Genomic DNA, 23,407 nt, shown 5'->3' on the forward strand with positions numbered 1-23,407 from the left:
GATAGATTTGAATGCCTTGAAGCCTGAAGTAAGCTATCACTGGAGCCAGAACCTTTGTGAATACTCTGGGCAGTAGATAAGCCAAAGGGCAATGCAGAGAACTGATAATGAAAATCTCCAGTTCAAACCGCAGATACTTTCTGCAACTTAGCCTTATAGGCACATGAAGGTAAGCTTCCTTGAGATCCAAAGTTACCATCCAGTGATCCTTGCCCAGCAGAGGTAACAGTTGCTGTAACGTCAACATCTTGAACTTGGGAATGTCCAGATAAGTGTTGAGGATAGATAAATCCAAAATTGGTCTCCACATGTTCCCCTTCTTTGGTACTAGGAACAGGCGAGAATAAAATCGAAGCCCCTTTCTGATACAGGGACTGGCTGAATGGCCCCTATCTGGAGTAACTGAGAAACTTGCTTGTGAGCCTCTTTTCTTTGTGGAGGAGGAACATCTGGCATGCCTTTGAAAGTGGGCATTGTGTGGAAATAAAATCTGTAACCGTGATGAATGATATCCAGCACCCATCTGTCTTGAGTGATTAAATCCCAATTTTCTTTGAAAAGAGACAATCTTCCTCCCAAAGGAGCTGCCAGACGAGAATTCAGTGGCAGCTGAAAAGGCAGGTGATTGGTTCTGCTTACGAAAGGACTGACCCCTGTCCTCACCAGAAGTCTGAGCAGGTGAACTGTCTGATCTAGGCCTAAGAACCTTGAGCCCTGCCCCTACCACGTCTAGACCTACCCCTAGACTGGGAACCATAAGCAGGATATGTCCACCCCTTAGCAGGCCAATTTCTACTAAACTTGGAGGCTGCACCTGCAAAAATCTTTAACAGTCTGCATAGACTTAGCTTTGTCTTCCATTTTCTTTAAAACTGCTTCCACAGGCGGTCCAAACAACACATCAGACTGTAAAGGAGCATCCAAAATCCTGGTCTTAACATGCTCAGCTAAATTCTGATCCTTCAACCAGGCATGTCTGCGAAGAACAGAACTAGTAGCAGCCACCCTCGAGGAGGCCTGAACAGCATCAAAACCACACTGCAAAGAATGCTTACCCACTTGTTCAGACACATGAACCAAATCCAGCAATTCTTTACACTCAATACCTTCCGCCAAAGCATCCACCTTAGATTTCAATTGTGAAAGGAGATAATTCTGATATTTCAGCATATGAAACTGACAATTCAACGCCCTCATGGCTAGAGTGGAAGAAGTATATACTTTCTTACCCCACCTATCCAAAGCGCCTGCCTCTTTATCAGAGGGTACAGGATTTTTAACCACAGAAGCCTTAACACGTTTAGGGTCCTGAGAAACAGTTTCTGGGTCCGCCTGGGACTCTTAAACAAATACTTATGAGCTTGGGCACCCTATAATACCTATCAGGCTTAACAGGAGCAGGAGGCAAGGAGTCAGGGTTCAGGAAGCCTCTGCAAAAACATCCTCCACCACATTTAACACAGGAGGAATAGCTAAGGGCCTATGCTGGGGTAAAAACAAGAATTCCCTAAGCCTTTTCCTGGAATCAGAGTAATCCTGGCCTTCCCATTTAAAGTGCTCCCTCATGGAGTGAAGAGTCTCTGAAAATGAAAAATCCTCAGGAGGAGAAGCTGTAGGAGTGGAATCATCCACATCAGAATCAGAATAAGTAGGAAACTCTTGCAAGTCTTCCACAGAAGACTCTGAAGCCTGTGAACACTGTTCAAAACTATCAAACTCCTGTTCCACCCTAGGCCTCTTATCAGGCGGGGGCATAGAACCTCTAATCAGAGTAATCAAATCTTCTGCCATTTTAAGCATATGTTTCTTAGGCACAGAGCCAGAAATGCTAGGAGAAGCCCCCACAGAAGCTGAACTTGGCCTACCTCTAAAAGAAGCTTTGGCAACAGAAGGAGAGGCCCTAACTACCTTAGGAAGAGAGGGAAGAACAGTTACCTGAGAAGCCCCCTCAGCCTGGCCTACCTCCTGAGAGGGCACATCCTGTAACAGTAAAGTATCTGCCTGAGACTCCATAGAGACTCCTGGCAAAACCTCTGGCTCCCTGAGCCTTCTAAAGAACCGGCGTCCGGGACTGCGGTTCCTCACCCTAGGCTTCACTGTTTTGTCTTTGCGCTTCTTGGATGAAGCGGGCCGGAGCATCCGACGGCATATTATAATTGCAACGCTTCCCAAACACTAACCTAGCACAATCAAGCCTCCTCTTAATAGTGCGCTTGTTAAATCTAGCACAAGAGCGGCAACCAACAACGTCGTGCTCAGGCCCTAAACAAGGTATACACAATGTATGATAATCCCTATGCGGTATCTGCTTCCCACAAGAAATACAGTTATTCACTTTTTCTGACATCCGGTTAAATACTGAGGCAAGAAAAACCAAAATGTTCTAACGGGTTACTTAGCCAACTCTGTTTCGGTCTGAAACTCCGGTTTCGGAAAATCTCAGAACGCCAACCTGCACTCGCAAAATTGCTTCTGCATCGGACCATGCGGCAAAAAAGACTGAGGAAATGACGTCGGTCATGCGCATTAGTACCCTGACGTACTGACGTCAGTCTAAGGCGCCATGACCGACGTCAGCCTTATACTCTGGTATTCGGGCCGACTGGGACGCGGACTATACCCAATAGTCAGGACTGCAGCAAGGGAAGACGAAGAACATCATCATCATTCATTCCTATCATACCTTGTCTAATGACAGAGTTCCTTTGGTGGGCCAGAAGCATGCAACCAAGGGTGTAGCTAGGCATACTCAGTGCACTCAAATGAGTACATTTTTTCTGAGCATCCCAAAGAAACTTCAACATCCAAAAAGCACAGAATGTTTATGACTATGCAAGTGAATATTTAGAGTATAGAAGTAGACAAAGAATGCCTGTGTGAAAGGAATATGCCACTAAAACAGCTTCTTTTTAAGGAATAAATGGTAACAGTTGAAAATAATGTTTCACCTTCCTATATGTATTGGGCTAGCATTTTGATGGTTGAGTACATTTTTGAGGGTGTAACATCAGAATCGCGAAAGCTGTCTTTTGCGAATACATGTTCATCGACACAAAAGTCGAAGAACGAGAACAGCGAAGTACCAAAAGGGCGAAATGGAGAATGCCGAACAGATTTTCTTGGCCAGCAGGGTGATCATGGGGATGAGGAAATGAATCCTTTTCCCCAATGTTGTGCGGTGGCACAGTAAGAATGAAAATCTCTGTGAGGTGTTTGCTTTCCACAGGCAAGACAATTGTTAACTTTTTCTGACATCGGTTAGAGCAGGAAAAAAGGATCCCCAACGGGATACTTAGCTTTAGAAAACTTCAGGATTATTCAACTCAAAAACGAAAAATTCAGGTAGCGGCCGACCGGACTTGCGAACTTGGTTCTGCTTCAGGCTCCTCCTCGGCAAGAAAGACTGATGTAATGGCGTCGGCTGCCTGTTTTTATACCCCTGACAACCTGACGTCAAGGAAGAAGCGACAGTATCCGACATAGAAATACAAAATACTAAGTCTCTGGTATTCGGGCCGACTGAGGACTACCTGCAGGCAGATAACCCAAGTGTGATGACTGCAACATTGAAACACGAAGAATATCATAGTTAATACAGGCCCGTAGATTCCTTTGTTGATGTGGGTTATGGCCTTCTACTCCCATCCTGCTCCCTACCATCTCTCCAGTCTTATTGTTTTCTCAAAGACCTTCCTCTCCTTGAACTGATCTTTTTCCCCTGAAAGTAAGAACACTATTTAGATGGATAATTTCTACATGTCAGAATGGGAAAGTGAAAAAAAAACTACTATATAGATTCCATAATTTTGCTATTTTCATCCAGCTTTTTGAAAATTTACTAAGAGGGAGAGCTGAAAATTTCATGTTTTTGTCCAAGGCCACATCCAAGAGCTGCCATCTCATATCTTCTGGCAATGGCTGAAGTCCAAATTAGACATGTCTTCTAATCGCAGTTCCATTTGCTACTACCCTCCAGCAATACTCCACTACATCAAAATTACACAATGTCATAATTACCTAATCTGAAAGCAGTATAGACCTTGTTTTTCTAGAATCACAGGAGAGGTCTAAAACTGTCTCCTCAGTTTGCTTGAGTATCTCAAATTACCACTTAATTATGTTCCTAAGGCAGTTAACAGCCTGAAACATTAGAGTGGCAGAAACCATACTTTCTTCCCAAAGTGGCCCAGGACTCTGCTTCTCATTAAAGAGAATTGTGTCATGTTTTCAATTTAGACCCACTCACAGCATTGTAGTCAAAGGCAATTTGGGGTGTCATCCATAAGACTGATACCTGGCTCTCAGGCTTCTCACTTATGTGTGTCTGGTACATGCCAAGTGCTCTCTAGCGTGAAGTCGAAGAAGAGAGTCCAGCTCCTGACTACTGTCGATAAGAATATCTACGATAACACAAACTTCAGGAAGTAACCAAAATTTTGGAAGGACATATGCCTGCTGTGGGAAACTGGAAACATTACTTAGCCAAGATGTCTTGGAGATCTTCTTCAAGGTTTGCTCTTACAGCAAAAATCCCCATCTCACTTGTCTGCTTCTGAATGGGGGTGGAAAGAGGAGTATTTAGGAGAAATAATGGGACTGTGGATGCATGAGGCTAAACCTCACCTCATCCAAGGTCAAGAGGCCTCCGTGGGACATGACATCACAAGGCCTCCCTCTAACAACCTAACACCTCTAATTGTTAATGTGTCAGTCACGCCGTCTTCCAGAGTTTTTAAATCTGAAGGCCACTGGAGGAAACCTGTGAGCATGGCTCACGTGTACTAAGGCCTCAAGCATATTTTGGCTTAGACATATCTTCAGTCCTTGAGCTTTGCATTACAAAGACTTCTTTCTACAGTTCACACACTGCTCACAAAGAGGAAACTTTGTTGTCTTCTACTAGTCAAAGTAGGCACTATGAATGAAAACCCTTATGCAGAATCTGTATTCCACATGCATACTTGTTAATTTTTTTTCTGTGGATGTCATGGACCTTGGGAATTTTGTAGTTTGGCAATCAAAATTACACATTTTAGAAAACAAATATAACTAACAGTAACTCTACCCTATAGAAGTATAACTGTTAAGAGTTCTCAAACAGTGTACTTCCCACTCTGAAAAGGACCGACAAATAGATGTTTGATCACTTCTTGTAGCAAAAAAGAAATGCAAAAATTGAAGTGAGCATATCCTCTTTTTAAAGGATATCTTGGACAGATGCCTGGGGTCAAAGAGGAATTCAGTTCATAGGAATGACAACTAAAGCTCTAGAAGTCAAACCAGAAGGGTGGATGTTTGCCTTCAGTTAATTCCCATGAAAAAAGATATTTGGACAGAATCACTGATCCCTGTCATGGACATCTAAACATACTTCACTAAACATGTAGTTGCAGAAGCACCAACTTAGAATCAAAAACTCCAAGTTGTGTCAAAAAAAAAAAAAAGATTGATGTGTCACATCAGGCAGTTTCCTTATCATACTCTCTGTCCTGGAAATACAAATATTAACCCAGGTTGGTGTACACAAGTGAAAATTTACAAAGCAAACAAAAATATTCATTTCTGACAACTTCCTAATAAGCACGTCTGGTGTCAAAAAACTGTTTAAAGCCTCAACATGCCTATTAGACTTCTTGTTATATGTTAAGAATTGAAAATAATTTAACTTTTTTTTATTTATAATTTGTAATAGCAAATAAATCAGATGATGGGCAGACCAGCAATTATTCACAAGTTCAAAATTAAAAAAATCAGTACAGAACCATATTTATATACATCAGTTATCTTAACATAAAACAAGAACATTAGTCTTTGTTTTATAATAAATGCACACCTGTCATTAAGAAGTTCAGCTACACAGCATTAATATAACCACACTCTACAGTAACAAACAGAGCTTATATAGTGACTCAGTGGGCTCTCCACAAGTTGAAGGGAAGAGAACAACTAATTCACTGCCCAACATGTTCACAACCCTCTGAGAGTGACCAAAATGTTTTACATATGTCACACAGAAAGGTAAAGCGCATTAAAAGACCTTTCAGAATGACTGCCTTGCCTCTCAGGGTGTACGTCACAGACATTTAATATGTAGGCAGATTAAAGAGTTGCTGTAATTCCATTATCACACACCTTGATATGTGAGGCCTTTAAGGAGTTGTACTGCACTGTAGACATAACGGTTTCTGTGTGGAAAGTAAAATGGACAGAGAAATACTACATCATCAGACAATGAAGGGTTGTGAAATAACCTAAAGTTACTATGCATCTCCTTACTATAACAACCAATTCTTTGAGTGCTAAGGGCCAAATGTCTGATGCAAAAGACCCTACAGATAAGTAAGAAAAATATCTCTAAGGAAAATGTACTTTAAAAATAATTGCAAAAAGATAATACTTACCAAGCTCTCTACTAAGTATTCCAGTGTCCCTTGACTAAGCAAACCTACGCTGGCTGGACCTATTGAGGAAAGAGTGTGAAAAATGTTTGCTCAGTAAACATTAGCCGAAGCAACACTGCATGAAATAAAGCAGAAGAAAATGTACACCTCTCCTTTGTTCTACATTTAAAAAAAAAAAAAAAAAAAAAAAAAAGAGTTATGTACTTACCACAACTTGGAGTCTGTGCAATCCAGTATCATTAAATCTGAAGTAGTTAACTTCATTTGTTCATCAACCTGTGGGTATCGGATCCGAATCGGATCCGAGCCAGCAGCTTTATTCAGCTAAGATCCGAGCTCCAAGCTCCTCCCTCTTACCCATAACCCCCCGCCATCCTTCTCTGTCCTCAGATCTCGTTTGCTGCGGCTTATTCAAGCACCTAGAACGAGTTCCAGGCGTAGGGTTTCGTGAGTTTTTGAAGAAAATTTCCTCTGTTTTTTACCTAGTTTTTAGTTTAATTGTTAACAAGTGAGTGTTGTTCCCTTTTGTAGTTGATTTAGCTAATTTTTGTTGCTAAAACTTTATATATTTTCAGTTACTCTAGTCTCCCTCTTCCCGTGTGTGCGAAGGTGTGTTTGGGTTAGGCCCTTTTACAACTATGGCCGAGGCCCCTAAAACTTTCTTTGCTAAATGCACCGAGTGCGGCCATAAGCTATCCCCGGCAGATGGCCACACTCGGTGTGTTATCTGCCTTGGGGTTGATCATCTTTCTTCGAGCTGCACAATTTGTGCAGCCTTCAACCCCAGAGCTTTGGGGGATAGGAGGTCGAAGTTGATTCTGGCGGGACTTCTGTCCCCGGACTTGGCTTCGTCCTCTTCTCCCTTGGCGGCACTGGCTGCTACCGCAGTGGTGCCGCCTTCCATCCCTGCTTCCTTGGACGGGACTCACCCTCCCACCGAGGCTCAGGAGGAGAGGGAATCTAGGAGGCAGAGAAAAAAGGACAAGCACCACAAGCGGAGAGCCGAAGCTTCCTCTTCGGCTCTGCCAGCGAAGCAGCGAGTCTCTCCTAGGGCTTCTGGGCCTTCTCCTTCCTGGCTCCATTCACCCCGTTTTTCCCCGGGGCCGGAGGAGGAGACCTGGTCGCCTTCGAGGTCTTCGAGATGTCACTCCAGGCCTGCCTCGGTGGCCTCATCAAGATCAACAAGAAGCTTGTCAGATGCAGATATGGACCGGATGATGCGTAGGTTTCTCCAGGCCCAACTGCAGATGGGAGTGATCCTGCCCCCCCCCCTCCGGCGGGGGAGCTCGACCCCCTTTTTCATCCCGATTGCTCCTTCTCCGACCCACTTCCGGGGTTCGAAGCCATTGGATCCAGGCAGCATCGGAACCGGGGGAGGCTCGGCGCCGATAGTACACCCTTCTTCGGCTCCGACCGCACCCTTGAGCTTATCGGGTCCCTTTTCGGATCCGAGCTCTTGGAGCCATGAGATGAGCTTTGGATCCGGAGGTGTTAGTGTGTCTTTGGCTCCATCTCGGTTGGAGTACACTGGCCCTTCGGATCCGACAGCATCGGCGCCAGCTCCGGTCCGCACCTCGGATCCGAAGGGGCTGCTCTCGGAGCTTAGTGAGAGTAGTTCTCCTTCGGCGTTCGATGTTGTGGAGAGGGTCTTGTCGAGGGACTCGAGGCCCCAGGCTCCTGCTGCAGTTCCACCCATCACTCCCTCTCAGACGGGCCTACCTTCCATCACCCGGCCCCAGGGACGGCCTGCACCTACATCCCAGATGGTTCCCTTAGAGGAACAAGATGTGGTTGGTGAGGCATCCTCGGACAGCCCCCCCGAGGAGGTTCCTCAGAGGAGGCACTTGGACTCACCTGAGTCCCTGACAGAGGACACAGACTTAGTGGAAGGAGAAGGTTCCCCAAGGTCACCCCCCGAGGATGTCTCCTTCGGAGACATTATGGAAATGCTTCGTATTAGAGGGGGGTGGTCAGCCCAAAAGCCTTCCTCCGATGAGTCTGTGTTTTTGGAGGCGTTTGACGCAGACCCATCTACCTCTTGGGTGTCCCCTCCCGCTGATCCCCTAGTAGATCTGATCACTACCAGGGCATGGAAGGAACCGGACACTGTGGAGCCCATACCAAAGAGACCTGACAAAATTCTTAGTCCACCCACAGATAGGATGGTTTGGAGCAAGGGTGCTCCAGTAGATGCCATGTTGGTGGCGGCTGCCACCAAGAAGGAACTGGCCCAGGAGAGTTCCTCGGTCCATCCTCCCAACAAGGAGTCTCGGACGATGGACTGCATAGGGAAGCGGATGTTTGCTTCAGCCACCTTCTCTGTAAGGTCGCTGAACTACATGGCACATGTGATATGACTCCAGCGGGATCTGAAAGAATACGCAGGGTCACCCCCAGAGTCCATGTCGGCCAAGGATAAGAAAGTATTCTCAGCCCGAATGGCTACTCAAGTCCATTTCGAACACATCTATGCGTCTCCTTTCCCATGCCATGGAAGGAGCCACTAGAGCTAGCGGAGCGGGCATTGTCTTACGGCGGCATGCTTGGCTCCGCCTCTATGACTTTGCGGAACCCTTCAAGGCGACCTTCGCAAATGCCCCTTTTGACAGTTCTTCGCTGTTTGGCAAGACTGTCTGCGACACGCTGGTCCAGAACGAGAAAGATGGGAAGACATTGTCTGCCGTCGGGATCTGCTTCTCGGCTCCCCAGAGGTCCTTCTTCAGGAACCAAAGGGGACAAAAGAAAATGTGGTTATGGAAATCTCAACAGTCCCGTTTCGCTCCGGACCCCTCGTCCTTCAGAGGCAGAGGAGGACAGGGTGGACGCCAGCCCAGAGGCATAGGGGGACCGAAGAATTCCGGGTCGAGAGAACCCTTTTCGGATCGGCCCGTGCAGCAACCCTGAGAGGTTACCCGGCTGCTCCACTCTGGAGGCAGTTGGGGAGGGGGGCACTTCTCAAGGCACCTATCAGTTTGGGAGTCAATTACAACGGATCGCTGGGTGCTTCGAATCATATCCAGAGGTTACACTATCCCTTTTCTGAATCGTCCTCTCAGACCCCGGAGCCTCCCCGATGTCCTACCTAATCAAAGGGAGGCAGCAGCCACAGAAATAAAGCAGCTGCTAGAAAAAAGAGCAATCCAGCCCGTCCCCCAAGACCAGTCCGGATCAGGCTTCTCCTCCAGGTTCTTTCTGGTGCCAAAAAAGACAGGGGACTTAAGACCAATCCTCGACCTGTCCCTTCTGAACCTAGTGGTCGCCAAAGAAAAATTCCGGATGATCACCATTCAATCCATTCTCCCACTCCTACAGGAGAACGACTGGATGTGCTCTATAGACCTCAAGGATGCGTACTGCCACATTTTGATGGACAGACGATCCAGGAGGTTTCTCCGCTTCCGGCTGGGAACCAGTCACTATCAGTTCAGGGTCCTTCCCTTTGGTCTCACCACAGCCCCCAGGGTGTTCACCAAAATGATGGCAGTTGTAGCGGCCCACCTGAGGCTTCAGGGAATACAGGTCTTTCCGTACCTAAACGACTGGCTCCTCACCGCCCCCACCAGGCATCTACTCTGTTCAGCCAGGAATTACTTCCTTCACTTGGCCTCTCATCTGGGAATTTCTATCAATCTCAAGAAATCCTCCCTTCAGCCAACTCAGACCTTAGATTTCATAGGGGCCAGGCTAGATACAAACCTGTTGAGGGCCTTCCTAACTCTGGACAGGCTTCAAACTTTGACATTCCATGTGATGGCTCTCTTACAATCCCCGGCACCCCCAGCGGAATTGGTCCTGTTGGCACTAGGTTCCATGGCGGCTGCCATCAATCTTTCACCATTGGCTCGTCTAAACATGAGGGTCCTGCAATGGACATTGCAGGTCCAATGGTCCATCCTGCAACATCCGCTAAGTACGGCTATCCCCCTCAGCAATGCTTGCAAGAGGTCCCTACTCTGATGGATCCAATCCTCAGATCTCCGGGAAGGGCGCCCCTTTTCTATGACCCCACCCCAAGCCACGGTGACCACGGACGCTTCTCGCCTCGGGTGGGGGGGGATTGCATGGGCAGAACCGTCCAAGGCACGTGGACACACTCAGAGACCTTGTTGCACATCAATGTCCTAGAGATGAGGGCGGTGCTTTTAGCGTTGCAAGCACTCCAGGCCCTTCTTCCCTTAGGGACAATTGCGATTCAATCAGACATGTCAGTAGTCTGGTATATCAACAAACAGGGGGGAACCAGATCCCATCCGCTGTGTCGAGAGGCCATGAGAGTTTGGGAATGGGCTATCACCACCAACTGCTTTCTCATAGCAACGCACATTCCGGGTCTGTCCAACATTTTGGCAGACAAGCTGAGTCGAACCATCCTCTCACCTTACGAGTGGTCTCTGAACCAGAGAGTAGCGAAGCAGATCTTCCTCAAGTGGGGTCAACCTTGCTGCGATCTTTTCGTGTCGCCTTCGAATGCAAAGTGCAGCGAGTACTTCGCTCTACTTCCCCCACCAGGGGAATCCCCCAGAGACGCTCTAGTCCATGCTTGGCCATCCGGTCTACTTTATGCTTATCCACCTCTTCCCCTCATGGTAAGATTCTTGCAGAAAGCTCGTCGGTTGAGGAGAGGAGTGATCCTCATAGCCCCATTCTGGCCTCGTCAAACGTGGTTCCCTTGCCTATGGTCTCATCTGGTCAATCCTCCATGGATTCTGGATCCCACTCCGGATCTGATTTCTCACCTCCTGGAGTTGACAACTCCAAACCTGGACAATCTCAAGCTCACAGCTTGGTTGAGCCAGTTCCAATCATAGCTAGGACTCCCGGTATCTCCTTTTCCGTTAAAGCTATTTTAGTAGCCGCTCATAAACCTTCTACCAGAAAGGTCTATAAGAGCAAATGGAAACGTTTTTCGATGTGGGCGGAACATAGACATATGGATCCCTTTACAGCCCCGATACCAGCTGTATTAGAGTTTTTGTCTCACTTATTTGATCAAGGTGCCAGCTCCTCCACCGTCAAAGTCCAATTAGCAGCAATTTCACACTTTCATGTGGGAAGTGATCTTGGTTCATTAGCTTCTTCCAAGATCTGCAAAACTTTCGTAAAAGGTTTTCCTATTAAGGCCTCCTGTGAAGGATGCAGTTCCTCCGTGGGATTTAACCCTTGTTCTTCAGGCTCTTACTGGTCCCCCCTTTGAACCTGCAGCTTCGGTGGACCTTAAATACTTATCTTGGAAGATGGGCTTTTCTCATTGCCATCACTTCGGCTAGAAGGGTTTCAGAGCTTCAAGCCCTTTGCGCCAAACCTCCATATCTGGTCTTCCATAAAGATAGAGTTTCCCTCAGGATCAATCCCTCCTTCTTATCTAAAGTCACCTCTGAGTCCAACATTAATCAATCTATCAATTTACCAGTGTTTTTCCCGAATTATCAAAACAAAGGTGAATACAAATTACACTCTTTAGATGTGCACAGACAACTGAGGTTCTATTTACACAGGACTGCTGGTCATAGAAAATCTGAGCAACTCCTTGTATCCTTTGCTAACCCTTTTTGGGCAAACCTGTGTCAAAAGCTACAATGTCCAGATAGATTTCACAATGTATACTTCTTGCATATAAGAGTCCTGGCCGACCAGAACCTGTCGGAGTTCACGCTCATTCTACTCGATCGATTTCAACTTCTGCTGCCTTTTGATCAAGGGTGTCCTTGGATGATATTTGTTCTGCAGCCACTTGGGCTTCATCCCATACCTTTATTACACATTACAAGCTGGATTTAATTTCCAGAGGAAGGGCGTCCTTTGGCTCTGCAGTGCTCCGGAATATTCTTCCATGAGGACCTCCCAAATTTAGGTAGCTGGGGACTCTGTCCCACAGGTTGATGAACAAATGAAGTTAACTACTTCAGATAAAGAAGTTATGTACTTACCATAACGTTCCACCTGAGTAGGTAACTTCATTTGTCAGCAACTAACCCCCCCCACCTCCGTCCCCCTAACCTGTAGTTCGTCCCTTTTAGGACCTTGTGCTCTCTGTACTAGATGACATCAGGTTAGGATGTTTAGTTGATCCTGATTGTAGTAGTTTATAAGGCTAAGCAAACTCGATCTGAGGACAGAGAAGGATGGCAGGGGGTTATGGGTAAGAGGGAGGAGCTTGGATCTTAGCTGAATAAAGCTGCCGGCTCGGATCCGATTCGGATCCGATACCCACAGGTTGCTGACAAATGAAGTTACTTACTCAGATGGAACGTTATGGTAAGTACATAACTTCTTTTTCATCACAGATAGGTCTAGGATCTCACCTTGGATCCAAACAGACAACTTCTCAGAGCCACAGCTCAAGCTCCTCCTCTTCCCATAATCCCTTGCTACCTTCTAACCCTCAGATCGAGTTTGCTAAATTAGCTGAAATGCAAAAAATCTGCAACAGAAGCCAAAAACTTCTCACCAAATACAAGCCACTTCAGCCTCACCAGACCCCCCCCAGAAGGAAGGGGAAGGAGGGCAGGAACGTGATGAATAATCACACTGGATAGCAAAGATGCCAAGTTATGGTAAGTACATAACTCTTTATTTGATGCTATCCATGTCATTATTCCTCACAGATGGGTATTTACCCTGGGTGGCCTCAAGGAAGAATATACAGAGCACGGAGGAACCAAAGAAGCCCTGTTCCTAGAGAAGTCCAATTTGTAGTGCAAAATGAAAGTGTGGATTAGAGCAAGTTACAACAGCACAAATCTCATCAAGGGAAAGTCTAGCCAAAAAGACTAATGACGTAGTACAGTGGGCCTTAACTGGTCTGGATAGTTCTAAATGCCAACCAACATAAATGAAGGAAATATAATACAAACAGCAATCCACCTAGAAATAGTCACTTTGGAAACAGTCTGTCCCATTCTGTTCTGAGAAAAGCCACAAAGAGTTGGTCTGATTCTGTAGACTCCTCAGTCCTTTTTAAATAAAAACGCTACTGCTTGCGAACATCTACACAATGCAAGATGTATTCACCTTTATTAGAGTAATTAGGGAAGAAGAATAGTAGTTGAATCAACAGACTGAGTTTAGCTTCAGAGACCACTTTAGGGAGAAAGGAAGGATATGTTCTAAGAGACATTCTGTCCTTATGAAAGATCATGAACGGGGGCTTAATACACAGAGACTGAAGTTCTGAGACCCTCTTGGTAGAAGTAATGGCTACTAAAAAGGCAGTCTTCCAGGAAAGGAATTTAATATCACATGAACTAGTGGGTTCAAAAGGTTTTTGCGTCAGGGACTGCAGCACCAAAGTCAAATCCCATTGCAGTGACGGATCCTTAATAGGAGGTCTAAGAAGGAAAAACTCCTATCAGAAAGGCTTTGCACAACTTGGAAGAAATGGTAGGCTCATCGCTGATATGGAAATTAGAGATGGCAGCCAACAGGAGCTTAATGGTGATCCGCGGTGGTACAGCGGTAGCGTAATTACCTCACAGCAAGAGGTTCTCCTGTGCCTTCTGTGTGGAGCCTGCATGTCCTCCCCACGGTCGAGTGGCCTCCGAAAGACATGCGTGAATGGGTGTGCTGAAGGTTGGATGTCAGGCTGGCAACTCGACACCATAAAAATCAACTGCCAATCATTAGCGGACCAGAGTTCCGCTGTGGCGACCCCTAACCGGGAAGAGCTGAAAAGACAAACAACAACAAAAACAGCCAACTGGAGCTTAATGGTAGAAAGACTCGCTTCTCCTAAAAAAGGGAAGATAAGAAGAGCAAAATATCAGGAATAGGGGCTGAAAAGGGATCTAGATTCCACGGTCTTGTCCAATGGAAAACTTTTTTCACTTACTGGAATACACCTTCTTTGTAGACAGTTTTTGAGAAGCCAAAATAATGTTCCTCACCGAGGAAGGAAGCCTGGACTGCGAAAGGATTACTGGAAATGGAGAAACCATGCAGTTAGACGAAGGGTCAGGAGATTTGCTGCCTCAATTCAACTATATGCTGTGCAAATGGCTCTCTAATCAACTATGTATGTGTCATGAAGTGTGTGTTTTTTTTTGTTGTTTTTTTTTTGCATTTCTAATTTGCTACATCTCATTATATAATTCTACATTTGTTTTTATATAATTATATGTTTGATTTACTTGTATGTAATGTGGAGCTTTTCTCCCCGGGCCTCCACTGAAAATGGGCTCCTTGAGTCCAGTGGACCTTCCTGGTCATCAAACTGGAAATAAATAAATTGGGAAGTGGAAGCTCCCAGGGATGGGAAATGAGATCCGGAATGGGATCTATTATCCAAGGTGAATACTGCAGATAAGACCTTAGGAAGGAGAACCATGCCTGATGAGGCCAGAAAGAGGCAATGAGGATGAGAGAGGTCTTCAGGTGATGAGCTTTCTGTAAGACTTTGGGTAATAGGGAAATAGATGGGTAAGCACAGAGGAGACTCAGGGGTCATTCGTGAACAAGAGCATCCTGGATGACTCCCCTGATGGGGGGATCAGAGCAAAGTAATTGCTGCATTTGTGGTTGACTGGGGAAGCAAAAAGATCATGGTATGTTTGACCCAAATGATTGAAGATTTGCCTTGCCATGGACGGATTCAGGGACCACTTGTGAGGACTCAAGATGGACCTGCTGAGTTCGTTAGGGAGCACGTTGGAACTGCCACGTATATGAGTTGCAAGAAGAAAGCTCCTGGAAGACATCACTCATTCCCACACTCTCTTGGCCTCTCTACACAGAGGATAAGACTGTTACCCCCTTGCTTGCTGATGTACCAGATGACCACCATGTTGTCAGTCTGAATTGCTATGGTCTCCAGCAGGAGGCATTACTGAAAGGCTTGCAATGTTATGCAAGGGCTGGGGATGTCAGCAAGCCCAGCTCAATTTGGGCTTTGAGGAAACTCCTCCTCATCCTATCCATGTCTGAGGGAAGGAAACCTTTGGAAGATCTGGATGAAGCTGAAGAGTGGCCAGATCTTGCTGGGGATCCAATCTTGGATCCCAAAGTTCTATGGCCTCAAAGAAGGATATCAGCTCTGATAACTCAGATCCAACCTCCTGTAGGACCCCGAAGGGGATCCCTCCATGAAAATAGGATCCTCAAGGCTTGGCTACAGGGAGGGTTTGATTCTACTTGGACCTGAATGCCTCCAATCTGCCAAAGCCTTGGATCCAAGAGTCTGAGCCAAAGCTCTCAGAATGACAGACCTCAGATCTGAAGCTGAAGAGGCTGGGCACGGATCCAGACATCTGCGATCAGACAGCCTTGGCTTTTTAGGAAGAGAAGTAGAGGACACCCCCACAGGAAGGAGGAGGCCTCTTTTTTGGCTCCTGCAAGGGCTTGAAAAGTGAGTCCAAATGTAGAGGACCAACCTGAGCCAAACCCTTGAGAAGAAACTTCTTGCGGCGCTCTACCAGGGCCCTGGGGTTGAATGCAGCACAAATGTCTCATTCAACTTCCAGGTGGGCTGACCCTAAACAGAAGAGACACTCCTCATGCAAGTCGAAGCAAGGCATTTTCTGACCGCACGAGGAGCACCTCAAAGCCTGCAGGCTTATTAGACATCCTAACCCACTACAAAACACACATACATGCAGACAGATAGAACAGATGAAGAGGAGTTTTTTTTTTTTTTTTTTTTAAAGGAAAAGGATCACTTTAACAGAAAATGTGTAAAGCGCCAAAGGGGGGGGGGCTACCTACACCCACAACTAGTTTCTAACAGGGAGGAGAGGAATTAAAATTAACTAAAGGTTGCTGAAAACTGTAAAGGTACACTGAAAAGGAAAGAGGGGAAGAAAAAGAGCCAAGAAAGGGCACTTGTCTTACTATTCCCTGCTTGAGCCTGGACCACGTTTGGATCGATTCAGCAAGAAACGAGATCTGAGGTTAGAAGGTAGCAGGGGATTCTGAGAAGGGGAGGAGCTTGAGTTCTGGATTTGTCTGAGAAGTTGCTGGCTCTGATCCAAGATCGGATCCTAGACCCATCTGTGAGGAACAATGACCTGGACAGCATCAGATCAAATATTTTAGTCAGAGTTATCATGGACTAGTCAAGAAAGGTGCAACTTGCAGTACCTGCCTTGGGACTGATGGACTTAGAAATGAGTGATGATGATGCTTAAGTTGGTCAGGCATTACATTTACTATCCCAGATTAATAAATAATACATTTGCCATCCTGGTTCATCAAATGTGATTCCTTAACAGTTAACCCTGCTGGAACAATCTAACTGGCTCAAGAGCAGCAGGAGATATACTGGACTTAATCAGGGTTTATGTAGATGGTAAGGGTTAATTAAAAGGACAGCAATGGATAACAGTGAATACCTGAATGTCTTGAGAGATATCTTGACTTGTTTGGTGACACTAATGTACATAAGCCTTCCTCTCACACAGTTATGTGATAAGGAACACCTTTCTCTGTATGACTAAATGTATCCAATTCCTCAGTGTGCTGTATTATGATAGCTACTTTCATCCTGCCCCACTTTTCATCTAAGCCTTCTTGCATAAGTAAAGCTTCCCACTCAACCTTAAACCTAAGCTTTCTTCCCTCTGTCCATTAGTAGTACAAGGGACAGTCCTGTGGTTAATTTTCTGTTTCCCACCCATAGATCTAGGTTGCACTTGAATATGAACAGAGATTAACTTTCTTTTATTTGGATGGACAGTCTGTTCCATGGCAGTGGTATCCTCTGAGAAATGCATTTATCCCTCCAAACTGTTCTGCTGATGTTGCAAAAGTGGTCTAGATCTCTAGACAAGGAGTATTTCTGATGCTCTTTGACTTGCTGATATGAAATAACTCCATCAGTAATGGGTCGAAGGATGCCTTATATGCCAGACACAGGTCACCCCTTAGTAGACTGCAGGATACCAAATCCAGTAACAGGGCTTTGAGTAAGTCCATGTAAGTCATATTGTTTAGGTGTTGTATTCCCTTAGCAAGGTATCTCTGTGGGGATTCCCTTCACAAGCTTGAAGTTTAAAAACTTTGAACTGCAAATGGTCAAGACCATAAGATCGAAGTTTTGAAACTTCAAACGTTTTGAATGGAGATCGATGTACAGCGCAGAATGGGAAATTTACAATTTTCCTCACCGTAGTGTGATCTTAGAGTTGGTATATTTATTTAGCAGGGGGTGTGGGGGTGCAGGGGGGCTTGCCACCCTGCAAAAAAAGTACAGTTGTGTACACTTACCATAAATGTAGAAGTTTGAGTGAATTCACTGTTGCTGTCATTACATCTGGGTTATCTGCTTGCAGGCAGCTCTCAGTTGGCCTAATTATCAAAGTCTTGGGTCCTGCGCCGGTTGATGTCTCATCTTCTATGACGTTAGGTAATCACAGGTATAAAGCAAGCAGCCAATGCCATTACATCAGTTTTTCTTGCCCCAGATGTCAGGTGCCCCCATAATGGGAAGCAATTGTATACAAGGTTACACCTACAACAAAAAGCAAATACACCGGAAAAGCTTTAAGAATAGTAAGCAAGAATAGAGGTACAGTCAATAGAAGTCAGGGGGCTGGAGGGAGGGTAGCCAGGACTGCAACAGTGAATACACTCGAACATCTACATTTATGGCAAGTGTACACAACTGTACTATGTTCTTCGTGTTTCACTGTTGCAGTCATTACATTTGGGTAGATTCCCAAAGCTAAGGAAGGGAGGAGGCAATTAGATAGCATTACGACCAGCTATAAGGCCCTGCAAGACTCCAGTGGCAAAACAAGCTCTGGATTTAGAAAAAATTGGCAAGTGGTAATGCTTGGTGAAGGTATGTACAGAACTCCAAGTAGCAGCTTCTAGGATGTCTCTGGTAGGGGACACCTCTGAGAATGGCTATAGAGGTAGATGCAGCCCTGGTTGAATGTGGTCTTATCCCTTGTAGGGTAGGTTTCCCATGGTGCTTATAGCAGAAATTAATGCAATGCCCTACCCACTTAGAAATGGTTTGCTTTGAAATGGCCTTCCCCTCTTCCCCTGCAGCAAATGCAACCAGCAGCTGTTCAGATTTCCTGAGAGGTTTAGTCGTGTCCAAGTAAAATCTAAGCTGTCTGTTCACGTCCAAGGAGTGCAGTATTCATTCCCCTTTGTTCTGTGGATTAGAAAAGTAGGTTGGCAAATAAATGGACTGGTTAAGTGCCACACCGGATACCACCTTGGGCATAAAAGAGAGATTGGTCCTGAGGAACACCCTGTCCATATGAAAGATGATGAAAGGCTCCACTGCCATGAGGGCCTGTAATTCAGACACCCTTCTTGCCAAAGTGATGGTTAGAAGGAAGGCTGTTTTCCAAGAAAGGAATTTCAACTCTGCATTTGCAGATGGCTCAAAGGGAGGTAGTCTGAGCTTTTCCAATACAAAGTTAAGGTCCCAGGCAGGAGTAGGGGCTCTCTTGGGTGGTCTTAAGTCTTTGGCCCCTCTGAGGAATTGCTTCAGCAGTGGTTGAGAGAAGAGGTGTGGTTCTGTATTGTAATGAGCTGAAATGGCTGAGTCATGAATTTTGAAGGAGGAAAAGGAAAGGCCCTTGTGAAGCATCTCAGTTAAGTAATGAAGAATCTGAGGTAAACTGGGTGCTGCTGTGCCCATCCCCTGAGTTTGGCTCCAGGAACAAATCTTTTCCATTTTTCAGCATAGGATTTTCTAGTGCTAGGCCTCCTTGCCTACAGAATGACATCCATCACTTGCTTACTGAGGGATGGTAACGGAAAGATCAGGTAATTAGCCAGGCTGCCCGGTTCAGGGTTTGAAGCTGTGGGTGCACAATCTGGCCCTCCTGCTGGGACAGCAGGGCAGGGGTCTGAGGCAGGTGCCAGCAGTGACACACTGCACAAGAGGGGGTACCAGTGTTGGCAAGGCCAGTCTGGTGCAATCAGTACTGTCCTTGGTCTGTTCTGTTTGATCTTTAGTAGTACCTTGAAGAGGAGAGGCAGAGGGGGAAAGGCATAAACTAATAGGTTTTTCCAGGTGAAGGGACAGGGCATCCACTTTCCAAGCTTGTTTGTGGGGAGTCCTTGTGCAGAATTTGTCAAATTGGTAGTTCTGGGGGGAGGCAAACAGGTCTATCTCTGGGCTCCCCCATATGATTCTCAACATGTTGAATATAGTACAGTTGTGTACACTTACCATAAATGTAGATGTTTGAGTGTATTCACTGTTGCAGTCATTACATTTGGGTTATCCTGCTGGCAGGTTGCCCTCAGCCGGCCTGAATTCCAAAGTCTTGGGTTCTGCGTCTGCTGCTGTCGCCCCCTTCACTGACGTCAGGTCGTCAGGGGTACAAAAGAAGCAGCAGACGCCATTTTCTTTAGTTTTTCTTGCCCCAGATGTCAGGTGCCCCCTAAAAGGGTAGCCAAACTTATTATATATATATATATATATATATGGATCTATCTTACAACGTCGACAAGTCAAAACGCCGAAAACGAAATCACCGACACCACATAACCGACATTTCACAAACACGAAACCTCACATGCCCAACACACCATAATCCCGACAAGCAACAAACAAAACAAATCCCCGGTCCAAAAAGCACACACACAACACAAGCACACCAAAATCCTTACAAACCAACACTAAACCTCACATACACAACTACCTACAACCTTAACCCAAACCCTAACCCTAAGGTCCGCCACTATCGCACACTCACCTAACCCGCCTAACCCTAACTCACTTAACCGCTAACCCACAAACTATCACAGTCGCACACTTACCTAGCCAGCGCCCTAACCCTAACTCACTTAACCGCTAACCCACAAACTATCACAGTCGCACTTACCTAGCCAGCGCTAACCCTAACTCACTTAACCCGCTAACCCACAAACTATCACAGTCGCACACTTACCTAGCCAGCCCTAACCCTAACTCACTTAACCCGCCCCAACCCACAAACTATCACAGTCGCACACTTACCTTACTCGCACCCTAACGTCCGTCACTACCGCATACATCCACAGCCTTTTCCCATGTTGATGTTCTCAGCGTCGGGGTTTTGATCCATCGGTCTTCTCCGTTTTCGATCTTCTGGCGTCGGTGTTCTCGCTGTCGGCGTTCTGACTTGTCGACGTAGTCAGATAGAACCATATATATATATATATATATATATATATATATATATATCTCAAGAAATGCAGCAATATAAATTTTACCTTCATCTATAAGCAAATACACTGCATAGGTTGTATAAATCAGAGAAGGAAAGATCAAATCCATAGAAAAAAGGGGGATGGCGGGTGGGTAACCTGGACTGCAACAGTGAATACACTCGAACATCTACATTTATGGTAAGTGTACACAACTGTACTATATTCTTCGTGTTTCACTGTTACGGTCATTACATTTGGGTTGAGTCCCAAAGCTATGGTTGGGAGGCTGGAGCTAGACAGCAGTAGGAGCAGCTATGAGGCCCTGCAGAACTGCAGTGGCAAAGCCTGTCCTGGATTTAGAGTAGAGTGGCAGATGATAATGCTTTGTAAAGATGTGCACTGAACTCCAAGTAGCTGCCTCTAAAATGTCCCTGGTTGGTACTCCCCTGAGAAAGGCTGCTGAAGTGGCTGCAGCTCTGGTGGAATGTGGCCTAATGCCCTGCACTGTCTTGCCATGGTGTAAGTAGCAGAAACAAATGCAGTGGCCTAACCACTTAGAAATAGTCTGCTTTGAGACAGCCTTTCCTTGTGATCCTGCAGTGTATGCCACCAGTAATTGCGTTGTCTTCTTGAAAACTTTGGTTTTGTCCAAGTAGAATCTGAGCTGTCTGCGTATGTCCAAAGAATGCAGAATTCTCTCCCCCTTGTTCTGTGGTTTTGGGTAAAAAGTTGGCAAATTAATAGTTTGGTTTAGTGCCACACTGGACACCACTTTAGGCATAAACGTTGGATTTCTCCTCAGGGAGACCCTGGCTGGATGAAAAATGATAAAAGGTTCCACAGCCATGAGTGCATGTAGCTCTGAAACTCGTCTTGCTGAAGTAATTGCTAGGAGCAGAGCTGTTTTCCAAGATAAAAACTTTATATCAGCAGTAGCAGCTGGCTCAAAAGGTGGCAGGGTGAGATTTTCCAAGACATAGTTGAGGTCCCAAAGCAGGTATTGGTAATCTCCTTGGAGGCTTTTAATTTTTGGCCCCTCTGAGATACTGCTTTAATAAAGGATGAGAAAAAAGTGGTGGCTCTGTATTGTAATGAGCCGAAATGTCAGAAGCATGAATTTTAATTGATGAAAACGATAGGCCTTTGTCCAGCATCTCAGTTAAGTATTGCAAAATCTGAGGAATGTTTGGGACAGTTGTATCAGTTCCTTGTGCCTGGTTCCAAGCACAGAATCTCTTCCATTTTCCAGCATAAGACTTTCTAGTACTAGGCCTTCTGGCTTCCAGAATGACATCCATCTCAGCTTTACTGAGGGGTGTTTTTTGTGTGACTACATTATCCGTCATGCGGCCAAGTTTAATGTCCTGAGTTGGCTGTGCAAGATCTGATTGTTTTTTGCTGGGTTAGTAGACGAGGTATTTGAGGTAAAGTCCAAGCTGGGTATAATGACAAGTTCCTTAGGATTGGATACCAGTACTGTTGTGGCCAGTCTGGGGCAATCACTATCATCTTTGGCTTCTCCTGTCTGACCTTTAGGAGTACCTTGGGGAGGAGAGGCAGTGGGGGAAAGGAATATAATGATAGGTTTTCCCAGCTGAAAGACAGGGCGTCCACTTTCCATGCTTGTCTGTGATAAGTCCTTGTGCAGAATATTTTAGTTGGTAATTGCAAGGGGAGGCAAAAAGATCTATGTCTGGGCATCCCCATTTCCTTGTTATCATGCTGAAGACTTGCGGATCCAGCTCCCACTCATGGGGATCCATGAGGTTTCTGCTCAGTTAGTCTGCCAGAGTGTTTTCCTTTCCTGGCAGGAATTGTGCCTGCAGATGTATTTGGTAAGTCAAAGCTGTGTCCCACAAGGTCATGGCTAGTCTGCAAAGGGGGTAAGAATGTGTGCACCCCCTACATGTTTATATACCACATGACCGTGGTGCTGTCTGTCTTTATCAGTAGCTGTCCTGGATGAAGTAGGTCCTTGAAGGCTGTCAGGGCATTTTGAATAGCTAGCATCTCTTTTTGATTGATATGTAGATGCATTTGGTCCGAGGACAATGTTCCCTGAATGCATCTTCCTGCTATGTGGGTCCCCCAGGCATAATCTAATGCATCCATTGTCAGTGTCTGCCTGGCTGGGGGTAATGTGAATGGCTGTCCCTTGTTCTGGTGACAAGCCTTTGCCCACCATCGAAATTCCTGTTGCAGGCAGGGTATGAGAGTAATGACTGTTTCCAGGCTGTGGCAACGTTGAGTCCAAACACTTTTTAGGTACCACTGAAGTTTCCTCATATGCAGTCTTGCATATGGAATTAGTAGGATGCAGGATGCCATGAAGCCCAAAGCCTGCAGAATTTTTCTTGCAGATAACTGGGCCTTTGTTGCCAACATTTTCAAAAAGTCAGTTGTCTTTGTTTGTCTGGCGTGAGATAAGCCATCTGGGCAGTTGTATTTAAGCTTGCACTCAGGAATATTATCTCTTGAGAGGGTACTAGTTTTGATTTCTTTTTGTTGACTGTGTACCCTAGGCATGTTAGAAGTCTTTTCACAGATGCCAGATGTTGTAGAAGAGTGTCCTTGTTCTCTGCTTGAATGAAACAGTCGTCCAAGTAAGGATATATTTGTATACCTGTTTGTTTGCAAAATGCGATTACTGCTGCCAGGCACTTTGTAAAGACCCTGGGCGCAGTAGATAAGCCAAAGGGCAGTGCAGAGAACTGGTAATGCATTGAACCAGCCTTGAATCTGAGGTATCTTCTGCATGACTGTCTGATTGGAACATGCAGGTATGCCTCTTTTAGGTCTAAAGTCACCAGCCAAGCATTCTTGCCCAGCATGGGCAGTAGCTGCTGCAAAGTCAACATCTTGAATTTTGGAATGTCCAGGAATGTGTTCAGGATAGATAGGTCCAGTATCGGCCT

General features: G+C 45.7%; 1 protein-coding gene across 2 annotated transcripts in view; it reads right to left on the bottom strand.

The window, feature by feature from the left end:
- Positions 1 to 23,407, bottom strand: part of RSPRY1 (ring finger and SPRY domain containing 1) — a 1,565,455-nt gene that overhangs the window by 892,511 nt on the left and 649,537 nt on the right. For both annotated transcript variants that reach the window (XM_044081400.1, XM_044081401.1), the window contains exon 6: positions 6,402 to 6,460. In XM_044081400.1, coding sequence (XP_043937335.1) covers positions 6,402 to 6,460 — 59 coding nt within the window. The remainder of the gene's footprint in view (positions 1 to 6,401; positions 6,461 to 23,407) is intronic.

Source organism: Protopterus annectens, chromosome 8.part0 (genome assembly GCF_019279795.1).
Source record: "Protopterus annectens isolate FY-2018-M chromosome 8.part0, PAN1.0, whole genome shotgun sequence".
Taxonomy (NCBI): Eukaryota; Metazoa; Chordata; order Ceratodontiformes; family Protopteridae; genus Protopterus; species Protopterus annectens.